The sequence below is a fragment of the Carassius auratus genome, chromosome 28, assembly GCF_003368295.1.
Source record: "Carassius auratus strain Wakin chromosome 28, ASM336829v1, whole genome shotgun sequence".
In the NCBI taxonomy this organism is placed as follows: Eukaryota; Metazoa; Chordata; class Actinopteri; order Cypriniformes; family Cyprinidae; genus Carassius; species Carassius auratus.
In genome coordinates, this window is record NC_039270.1 from 22658073 (window position 1) to 22669344 (window position 11272).

Sequence of the window (11272 nt, forward strand, 5' to 3'; positions counted from 1 at the left end):
AGATGCCTTTAGTTACTATGCCGCCCACAGTTGGAATCAGCTTCCAGAAGAGATCAGATGTGCTAAAACACTAGTCACATTTAAATCTAGACTTAAAACTCATCTGTTTAGCTGTGCATTTATTGAATGAGCACTGTGCAATGTCCGAACTGATTGCACTATATTTTCACTGTTTTTTATTTATTTATGTAAAATCATTTTCTAACTGTTTTAAATTCATTTTAAAAAAAGTAAATTTTTTAATAATTTTAAAAGTTTAAAAAAATGCTTGTTTTATTCTTATTTTTCATTATTATTTTACTTTATTTTGTGTAAAGCACTTCGAATTACCATTCTGTATGAAATGTGATACATAAATAAACTTGCTTTGCCTAAATGCTATGCTATCCATAGGCCTATTAAATTTTTCATACGATTTTCAATGTTTAGTGAAGTGACATTCAGCCAAGTATGGTGACCCATACTCAGAATTTGTGCTCTGCATTTAACCCATCCGAAATGCACACACACACACAGAGCAGTGGGCAGCCATTTATGCTGCGGCGCCCGGGGAGCAGTTAGGGGTTCAATGCCTTGCTCAAGGGCACCTAAGTCGTGGTATTGAAGGTGGAGAGAGAGCTGTTCATGCACTACCCCCACCCACAATTCCGCCCGAGACTAGAACTCACAACCCTTCGATTGGGAGTTCAACCCTCTAACCATTAGGCCACGACTTCCCTTCCCTTATGCAATGATACCAGATGTATGCTATACTTTAGGAAAGCTTTAATAACAAATCTATCCACTGCACACTGACTGAACGGGGTTGAGTCTGGTCAGTACCTGTAAAATTGAAATCCTGAGGGAAACAGAGGTTGCTGTTGGAAGAGATCATTGAGATCGTCAGGAGAGCTCATCTTGTTGTCAGTGCAGATCCTAATGTTTCTGTATAGTGATGATAACACTAAAGCCAACATGACGTCATGCCTTTGTGTGTTCAGTGTAAACCAAAGGGTCTTCCTCAAACAGATTTGGGGTATGTGTAAAACTACAGGCCTAATATATAAATCAACTGCATCACTACATACTCAAGATATTAATAAACATTAAAGCTTACTTTCCATTGTAAACAATGGAGCCCCACCCCAGGTTTACATAATGCATTTACTAATAATCAGGTTTAAGCAAAATTAACACATTTAGTTCAATTCTAATATTTATGGGTCTGTATTGGTCATATTAAACATATAATTTTATTTTAATTTCTGGACTATTTTCCTTTCTGCATACGTTCCTGTAGTAGTACGTGTTGTTACCAATCAGAAGGTCAGTCAATATGCAGTGCATAAGATTTAAAATCAGATGCCACAGTCTTACAGTTTAATAATTACCTTTTCTAGGACAGAGAGAATAAATCATTAACAGCTAAAAGATGAATCCTTGTTCAAATATTCCTGTTGTACCCACTAACCTCTGACACACCCGTTTGTAGAAAACAAAGAGACCAGTCAGTCATTCCAGCCAAAAATGTTTATTCATCGAATTCCCTTGGTTAAAACCAATTGGTCTACATTAAACACAAAAGCATCAGATTGATGACTAAAAATCATAGCCTCTAAAATGTTAAACTTTCAGCCTCTAAAAGTCTAAACTTGCATTAGAGCTGCATGACAACATTGCTTGATTTGTGCATACAGTATAGCTTGAGGCTTTGAAAAATGCAAATGATCTGAGGGCTGTATTTAGCTGCTGCCTCCATCCAGGGTGTGCTTGTCAAACAGGTACTCTGCCATCCTGTTGTTGCCAGCATCCATCTTGGAAAGGTTGGTGATGTGGTCACCAAGTTTCTTGATGGCCTCAACCTGCTCATTCAGGTAGTGAGTCTCCAGGAAGTCACACAGCTGTTGGACAAGACAATATAGGAGATGTTAGGATGCTTAAGTCAATACATTAGGATGTGATAGATGCAGTGATGTACATCAAAACATGGCTTTAGGAACTCACATGAGGGTCTCCCTTCTCAGAGGCGACCTTATGCAGATCCAGCAGAGCCTGGTTGACGTTCTTCTCCAGCTGAAGAGCGCACTGCATAGCAATCAGTCCATTGTCCCACACGTCACGATCAGGTTTCTGAAGACAAAGTGACACGTCAGTGAGCACGTGCTGCACCCTCCCCCTGCTGTTTAATGGAGCCTTGCGAATATGCATAGATCTAGAGCCAGGTTTGCACATCAAATCGTATTTCAAATGCAATTACCTTTACGTCCTGAAGCATGATGCGTCCCCCTCTCTTACTCTGGAACTCCATGAACTTCTCAGCATGTTCGCGCTCCTCCTCGCTGTTCTCCTTGAAGAACTTGGCAAAACCAGGAAGAGCGACATCATCCCGTTTGAAGTAGTGAGCCTGTGAGGAACAAATTCATCAAGGAAAAGATTAAAAACCCTGAGTGACGCGCTCAATCACCGCATATGAATTGCGTAACGTTACACTGTCGCAACCAAGGAAAAAAATAAGTCAAAAGACATGGTTTAGCATATGGATAATTTTTTTTTTTTTTTTTTTTTTTTTTTTTTTTTTTTTTACTCACCATGGAGGTGTAGGTGTATCCAGCGTAAAGCTCCAAGTTGATCATCTTGTTGATCAGAGCCTCGCAGTCGCGGTCATAGTTCTGGCGAATCTGAGAAGTCTCCATTTCGGCAGGGTTTTTTTTTAATCGTTTTATTATCAAAAACGTAAAAAAAACTAAATTTCGACGAGCTCGAAGTTCCGTTCAATCACTGTTGAAGCAAGAACCTCTTCAGATCTTCCTGAAGCTGTGAGTGAACTGAAGGAGCGCGTTCATCTTATATACGATCAGCGAATGATGCGTCAGTGAAACTAAAAACCAGCCAATCAAAGAAAGAGCTGAGTAATTAAGTGACGAGACTCTGCTGTGTCATGCTGTAAGATAACTAGGACAAGATCAAGGTTCATTAATTATTTTTTTTCTTATTCCCAATTATTGGCAAACTGAATAAGGTCCTGTGGGTTCAGCTCCACATTTTCTGGTGTGGTACTTTGTTAAACATTAAACTGGTGTATGCATGGTACTCGAAATAATACTAAGGTGCATGCCCTAAAAGAAAGCACGATTTTTACCTAAATCTAAAATTCAAAGCAATGTGTTATCTAACCTAAATTAACCAAATGTGCATTTACATTGTTTCATCGGAGTTAAATATATAAATATTCATCCATTTTACAAATTGCATGTCCTGTATTATGGTAATGCCTTCCGTACCCTGTATATGGTCATGTGGATGCTGAAGCAAAAAATAAAGGCAAATGAAAATAGAGAACAATTAAAAGCAAATCATTTTCTATCATTACTAGAATGTCTACAGAAATGTAGCAGGTGAAATGTCTTTGCCCAATATGTGTGATATCAGTAGGTTTAATCTCATTATGCTACTCACTTTTCATGTCACATAATATGCAGTCGGCAGCAGTTACAAAGCGATAAGACTTTGCAAACTCAGCTTTCATGGTATGGTTGATCTGAAAAGGGCTTTATCACACATTTGGACTGGTCCTATGACTTTATTTATTAAATGATAAAATGTCATATTTCAAGGATGCAAATGACCCTGCACAGCCTGTGTGATGTGGCAAATATCATGAGACAGTTCTGCAATATCATGCCACAGTGATATCATCCCTGATAACTGAATTTGAATGGAAAAAAAGGTATTAGGGTGACAATGACAAAGCATGTTGTACCATTATGAACTCTCAGTCTGTCAGCAAATGTAAATGACAAAGACTTGACACTGAGCTGTGTTTCTGTGACTCAGCAAATTCTCATATATGCCATATTATGGAACATGTGAGTATGTTTGTTATTTGATCAGCTGCCTGGAGACCAGGTGTGTAACCTTCAATTTTACACCTGCCATAACCTTTTTCAGTTTAGTAACACCAGGTAACCAAAATTCCATCTAGTTCCATTATATTATCCTAATTTAAACAGAATATTCACCATATTGTTCATTTCATTTTGTTCTTTAAAATAAAAAATGACCAACAAACACCAAAGGCTGCAAATAGGGTTAACACTGGAATGACAAAAGCTGAAAGCTACTTTACAAAACCATATACTGTACTATAACAGAACACAAACTGCAGTTTAGTAATAGCCCTTTACTGTCTTAAAGAGACATGTAACAAACAAATCTCCATATTCATCGGGAAGAAGGAGGCGGGAACCGGCGCACAATCAAAAACTCATTTTAATAATCAAAAGTAAATACAAAACGGCGCACCAGCCCCTCACGGACGACTGGTGCGCATAAATAAAAAGCACACACATTAAAATAACGTCCCAGGCCTGGTCCTCTCTCGTCCTTCACGGTCGTCACTCCAGTTTTATATCCTTCCATCTCCTACGTGGGACTCGATACTAGCGGTGGGGCTCAGGTGTAGCTCATCTCCAATCACTACACCTGGCCTCACTCCTCGTTCCCACGCCTCTCGGCCCCGCCCCACTCGCCACATACCCCCATCGCCCCTCGCAGGCCGGGGGTACTCCCGAGACTGCGCTCTACCCCCCCCCCCCCTTCCCTCCGGGGGAGACCGCTCACGGGGACCTGCGGGAACCTGGGGGTAGGACAGACGAGGCGAGAGAAAAGGAGATGGAAGGAGGAGCGACAGGGACGAGAGAGGGGAGAGAGGAAGAAAAAAAAAAAAAAAAAAAAAAAAAAAAAATCCGGTTCCCAGACGCACTGCTGCTCGGCCCTCCACCGGCTGGGTGATCTCCTCCACGGTGCCCGGCGGTGGCACTGGACGGCCCTCGGCGGACGGCACGACACTCCTCCGCCGCCCGGTGGACGGCGACGGCTCCTCCGATTATGGGCAGCGGCAGGAGTCCCCCGTTCCCTGCCCCTCCGGATTCCGTCACGGAGGCGGCAGGCTCCGGCCCCCTGGCGAACGGCGCCGACTCCTCCGCTCCCTCACGGACGGCAGCCGCCCCTCCTTGTCGTGGGCGGTCGGCAGCGAGCTCGCCCGTCCCCGGCAACTCGCTCCAGCCCACCGCCTCGAGCGTCCATGGCGGCACACACCTCGCCAGCTCGAGGGCACCGCGGATTCACCACAGCGGCGAGGGATCTTCAGCAGCGCGTCCCTCCTTCTCCCGGGTTTCGGCACCACTGTAACAAACAAATCTCCATATTCATCGGGAAGAAGGAGGCGGGAACCGGCGCACAATCAAAAACTCATTTTAATAATCAAAAGTAAATACAAAACGGCGCACCAGCCCCTCACGGACGACTGGTGCGCATAAATAAAAAGCACACACATTAAAATAACGTCCCAGGCCTGGTCCTCTCTCGTCCTTCACGGTCGTCACTCCAGTTTTATATCCTTCCATCTCCTACGTGGGACTCGATACTAGCGGTGGGGCTCAGGTGTAGCTCATCTCCAATCACTACACCTGGCCTCACTCCTCGTTCCCACGCCTCTCGGCCCCGCCCCACTCGCCACAAGACAATTCTGTCATTATTTACTAAAAAACAATAAAAATATTTTTTTTTGTCATAGACGTTTGTATGACATGAGGGTGTGTGTGTGTGTGTGTGTGAGAGAGAGAGAGAGAGAGAGAGAGAGAGCTATCCATTTGATAATAATTGTAAAAGCTGATTTTGTTCAGGAAATACTGTATATTGCAATACACTAATTTTATTATATTTTTCAGAATCACATCAAACATAATTGTCATTCTGTGAGAGCATCACATAACTGGCAATGAAAATGATATATCAAGTATAGAGAATAAAACCAGTTTAGTAGGAATGGGTAAGTATTGAACACTAACCAATCCATTCCACCAATCAAACAATCAAGCACAATGCCACACAACTACAGTCTGCAAAAACTGTATCTACATTATTAATTTTTGTTGACACCTGAAACTGGACAGTGAATTTCTAGATCCCAGTGTGCTGTGTGTTGGACTGGCAGGGTAAATGATCAAATGTTGTTAAGTCCTAGTATTTTTGTAGAAACTCGTTTTCCATTTTAATAAAGTATTTAAGAACTTACAGGTGCATCTCAATAAATTACAATGTCGCGGAAAAGTTCATTTATTTCAGTGATTCAACTCAAGTTGTGAAACTCGTGTATTAAATAAATTTAGTTCACAGAGACTGGTGTAGTTTGCGTCTTTGATTCTTTTAATTGTGATGATTTTGGCTCACATTTTACATAAACCCACCAATTCACTATCTCAACCAATTAGAATATGGTATAGAATATAGAATATGGAACTACTTCAGTCTGTGTGCATTTAATTTATTTAATACAAGTTTCACAATTTGAGTTGCAATGTTGAGTACTCGAGACCCGGACTCGGTCTTGAACTCGGTCTCGAGACCGTATTGTAATGGTCTTGGTCTTGTCATGGACTTGTGTGCATTTTGAGTCTGTATTGACTCGGACTCTAACATATTAGGAATTGGATCTGACTTATTCAGAGTCCACTCAAGTCCCAATCTAAATATTTTATTATTATAACTGTATGTTAATATTTCTTTAAATTGATGTATGATTGACACGTTCAATGATTGGTGATTTTCTTGTGACGGGAGATGTTAGCGTAACATCAGTGCAGAGGCAGAAGGACTCAGGTCAGGATGTCTCATGAACTATGGGAACACATTAACTTTTTAAAGCGTCTGTTACATCATCTATTATTCAGTTTGCATATAAGAGCCAGAAAGAGTTTGTGTGTAACTCTAAAAAAAAAAAAAGAAACATTGTGATATGTGGCCTTTTTACCCTTAACTGATAATATTTTTTAAACCTATATCACGTAAATAAAATACATTGTACATGTCATGTTATATTTTATATGCTGTATGAGTATGGTGCCAATTTTTTGTTTTCAGCAAACATTTTACATATTCTTAAAGATTTCTTTAGGTCTTGTCTCAGACCCAATCTCTCTGTTCTTGTTCTTGACTCGGACTCAAACCTCTCTAAACTCAACTCGAATGAGCCGGTCAACTACAACACTAAGCTGAATTACTGAAATAACAATTTACCCACAACATTTTAATTTATTAAAATGCACCTGTATATAATTCCGAGCAAAGTTTTGTGCACTATTTTGTGAAATAGCTGACACTACAGCTGAGATTAGCGACTGAAGGCCAATAATCTGCAAACCCAATTCCAAAAAAGTTGGGACACTGTACAAATTGTGAGTAAAAAAAGGAATGAAATAATTTACAAATATCGTAAACTTATATTTTATTAACAATAGAATATAGATAACATATCACATGTTGAAAGTGAGACATTTTGAAATGTCATACCAAATATTGGCTCATTTTGGATTTCATGAGCTACACTTTCCAAAGGTATCAATAAGAGGCTGGAAAAGTTAAATGTACATATAAGGAACAGCTGGAGGACCAATTTGCAACTTATTAGGTCAATTGGTAACTTGATTTGGTATAAAAAGAGCCTCTCAAAGTGGCAGTGTCTCTCAGAAGTCAAGATGGGCAGAGGATCACCAATTCCCCCAATGCTGCGGCGAAAAATAGTGGAGCAATATCAGAAAGGAGTTTCTCAGAGAAAAATTGCAGAGAGTTTTAAGTTATCATCATCTACAGTGCATAATATCATCCAAAGATTCAGAGAATCTGGAACAATCTCTGTGTGTAAGGGTCAAGGCCGGAAAACCATACTGGATTCCCGTGATCTTCGGGACGGCACTGCATCACATACAGGAATGCTACTGTAATGGAAATCACAATATGGGCTCAGGAATACTTCCAGAAAACATTGTCAATGAACACAATCCACCGTGCTATTCACTGTTGCCGGCTAAAACTCTATAGCTCAAAAAGAAGCCACATCTAAACACAATCCATAAGCGCAGGCGTTTGCTCTGGGAAAAGACTCATTTAAAATGAACTGTGGCAGAGTGGAAAACTTTTCTGTGGTCAGACGAATCAAAATTTGAAATTATTTTTAGAAAACTGGGACGCCATGTCATCTGGACGAAAGAGGACAAGGACGACCCAAGTTGTTATCAGCGCCCAGTTCAGAAGCCTCCATCTCTGATGGTATGGGGGTTGCATGAGTCCGTGTGGCTTGGGAAGCTTAGACATCTGGAAAGGTACCATCAATACTGAAAGGTATATCCAAGTTCTAGAACAACATATGCTCCAATCCAGACGTCGTCTCTTTCAGGGAAGACCTTGCATTTTCCAACATGACAATGCCAGACCACATACTGCATCAATTACAACATCATGGCTGCGTAGAAGAAGGAGCCGGGTCTGAAATGGCCAGCCTGCAGTCCAGATCTTTCACCCATAGAAAACATTTGGCGCATCATAAAGAGGAAGATGCGACAAAGAAGACCTAAGACAGTTGAGCAACTAGAAGCCTGTATTAGAAAAGATTAGGACAAAATTCCTATTCCTAAACTTGAGCAACTTGTCTTATCAGTCCCCAGACGAGTGCAGACTGTTATAAAAAGAAGAGGGGATGATACATAGTGGTAAACCGGTCCTTGTCTCAACTTTTTTGAGATGTGTTGATTCCAAGAAATTTAAAATCAACTTATTTTTCCCTTAAAATTATAAATGTTATCCATCTAAACATTGAATGTAATCTATGTTGTATTCTGGATAAAATATTTAAATTTGAAACGTCCACATCATTGCATTTTATTTTTATTCACAATTTGTAGTGTCCCAACTTTTTTGGAATCGGGTTTATAAATTCTATCCATAGGCCTATTAAATTTTTCATATAATAATAATGTTTAAGAAATTATACCGCATATAAGTGTATTCAGTACTTTAGGAAAGCTTTAGTAACAAACTATCCGCTGCACACTGATTGAACGGGGTTGAGTCTGGTCAGTACCCATAAAATTGAAATCCTGAGGGAAACAGAGGTTGCTGTTGGAAGACATCATTGAGCTTGAGGTCAGCAGGAGAGCTCATCTTGTTGTCAGTGCAGATCCTAATGTTTCTGTATAGTGACAATAACACTAAAGACATGACATCATGCCTTTCTGTGTTCAGTGTAAACCAAAGGGTCTTCCTCAAACAGATTTGGGGTACGTGTAAAACTAAAGGCCTAATATATAATCATCAACTGCATGGTCTGTATTAGTCATATTAAACAAATAATTAGATTTTCCCTTCTGCATACGCTCCTGTAGTAGTAAGTGTTGTTATCAATCGGAAGGTCAGTCAATATGCAGTGCATAGTTTGGGCACCAGACGCCACACGGTCTTACATATAGTTTAATCATTACCTTTTTCTAGGACCGAGAGAATAAATCATTAACAGCAAAAAAAAAAAAATGTTCAAATATTACTGTTGTACTCACTAACCTCTGACACACCGGATTGTTGAAAACAAAGAAACCAGTCAGTCATTCCAGCCAAAAATGTTTATTCATCTAATTCACTTGGTTAAAACCAATTAATGTACATTAAACACAAAAGCATCAGCTTGAGGAATAAAAATCACAATACGACCAATCAAAAGAGCTAAATGCCTCTAAATGTTTTTTTTTTCTGCATACAGTATAGTTGGAAGCTTTGTAGCATGTAGATGATCTGAGGGCTGTATTTAGCTGCTGCCTCCATCCAGGGTGTGCTTGTCAAACAGGTACTCTGCCATCCTGTTGTTGCCAGCATCCATCTTGGAAAGGTTGGTGATGTGGTCACCAAGTTTCTTGATGGCCTCAACCTGCTCATTCAGGTAGTGAGTCTCCAGGAAGTCACACAGCTGTTGGACAAGACAATATAGGAGATGTTAGGATGCGAAATTCTCAGGACTGAATGAAACTGCTTTAAAGAGACATGTATATGCAGGCAGATTTAGAGTCTCGACTTCAACAATGAGGGTCACTCACATGAGGGTCTCCCTTCCCAGAGGCGACCTTATGCAGATCCAGCAGAGCCTGGTTGACGTTCTTCTCCAGCTGAAGAGCGGCTTGCATAGCAGTCAGTCCATTGTCCCACACATCACGATCAGGTTTCTGAAGACAAAGAGATACACGTCAGTGAGCACGTGATGGCCCTCCCCCTTCAATTAAAATGGACTCTTGCAAATATGCATAGATCTAGAGCCAGATTTGCACATCAAATTTCAAATGCAATTACCTTTACATCCTGAAGCATGATGCGTCCCCCTCTCTTGTTCTGGAACTCCATGAACTTCTCAGCATGCTCGCGCTCCTCCTCGCTGTTCTCCTTGAAGAACTTGGCAAAACCAGGAAGGGCGACATCATCCCGTTTGAAGTAGTGAGCCTGTGAGGAACAAATTCATCAAGGAAAATATTAAAAACACCTATAGTCGCGCTCGTTCAACGCCTCTGAGTTGCATAACGTTATACTGTCGCAACAACAACAACAACAAAAAAAAAATATTCAAAACACGTTTTAGCATATGGAGAAAAAAAAAAGAAGATACTTGCCATGGAGGTGTAGGTGTATCCAGCGTAAAGCTCCAAGTTGATCATCTTGTTGATCAGAGCCTCGCAGTCGCGGTCATAGTTCTGGCGAATCTGAGAATCCATTCGGCGGATTTTTATAGTTTTATTATAAAAGTGTTGGTAAAAAAAGAATAAATATCAAGATGTTTTCGAATGGAATTTCCAGCGAGATCGAAGTTCCGTTCAATCACTGTTGAAGCAAGAACCTCTGCGAATCTTCCTGAAACTGAGGCGTAACCTGCGCCTTCGTGTTTATATACGCTCACAACACGTCAGTGAAACTGAAACCAGCCAATCAGAGGACGAGCCGAGTGACGAGGAAGTGGTAAACAGTCAGCTGAGAGTCAGCAGACAAAGGAGATAAGATATTTGTTACCCTTTTTCATAATGGAAAATGAACCCAACAGAAAACGATTTGATATTCTAGTTTTTTTTGTAAAATAATGTTTTTAATGACAATGTCAGTCCTTTAAGAACAGTATATTCCATGTTTTGTAATTGAATATAGATTACACCAGGGGTGTAATGTAATTTATTACATATTGAACGAAAAAATCTTAATAGATTGTATTAATTAATATAAAAACAATGAATAGTAAACCCTTAATTTAAGATTAGCCTTTAATGAGAATGGAAAATGTTCAGTAGCCTATAATCAAAAACTATAGAACACCCTTTGGTATAATTTAGTAAACCTTTTGTATAATTCAACATGTTGTTTCAACCCGACACCTGTGCCACCTGGTATTTTCACAGCAAACATTTAATGTTGAACCTTAAACTATTTACAA

The 11272-nt window shown here is 40.2% G+C and overlaps 2 protein-coding genes across 2 annotated transcripts; both read right to left on the reverse strand.

Annotated features, from left to right (window-relative positions):
• Window positions 1–1494: 1494 nt before the first annotated feature.
• On the reverse strand, window positions 1495–2843 carry LOC113047213 (ferritin, middle subunit-like). The gene is made up of 4 exons (XM_026208548.1): window positions 2568–2843; window positions 2237–2383; window positions 1984–2109; window positions 1495–1880 (listed from the first exon to the last, which is right to left on the reverse strand). The coding sequence occupies exons 1-4, from the start codon at window positions 2670–2672 to the stop codon at window positions 1722–1724; spliced, it is 537 nt and encodes a 178-aa protein (XP_026064333.1). The 5' UTR covers window positions 2673–2843; the 3' UTR covers window positions 1495–1721.
• Window positions 2844–9416: 6573 nt separating this feature from the next.
• On the reverse strand, window positions 9417–10742 carry LOC113047218 (ferritin, middle subunit-like). The gene is made up of 4 exons (XM_026208556.1): window positions 10464–10742; window positions 10150–10296; window positions 9900–10025; window positions 9417–9772 (listed from the first exon to the last, which is right to left on the reverse strand). The coding sequence occupies exons 1-4, from the start codon at window positions 10563–10565 to the stop codon at window positions 9614–9616; spliced, it is 534 nt and encodes a 177-aa protein (XP_026064341.1). The 5' UTR covers window positions 10566–10742; the 3' UTR covers window positions 9417–9613.
• Between the last annotated feature and the right edge of the window lie 530 nt (window positions 10743–11272).

Excerpts from the sequence above, each read along its gene's own strand:
- LOC113047213 (XM_026208548.1), bottom strand. The coding sequence starts at position 2,672 with ATGGAGACTTCTCAGATTCGCCAGAACTATGACCGCGACTGCGAGGCT. Across the intron at positions 2,384-2,567 it reads GATACACCTACACCTCCATG|GCTCACTACTTCAAACGGGA; the intron begins GTGAGTAAAAAA and ends TGTTCCTCACAG. Across the intron at positions 1,881-1,983 it reads CTGAGAAGGGAGACCCTCAT|CTGTGTGACTTCCTGGAGAC; the intron begins GTGAGTTCCTAA and ends CTTGTCCAACAG.
- LOC113047218 (XM_026208556.1), bottom strand. The coding sequence starts at position 10,565 with ATGGATTCTCAGATTCGCCAGAACTATGACCGCGACTGCGAGGCTCTG. Across the intron at positions 10,297-10,463 it reads GATACACCTACACCTCCATG|GCTCACTACTTCAAACGGGA; the intron begins GCAAGTATCTTC and ends TGTTCCTCACAG. Across the intron at positions 9,773-9,899 it reads CTGGGAAGGGAGACCCTCAT|CTGTGTGACTTCCTGGAGAC; the intron begins GTGAGTGACCCT and ends CTTGTCCAACAG.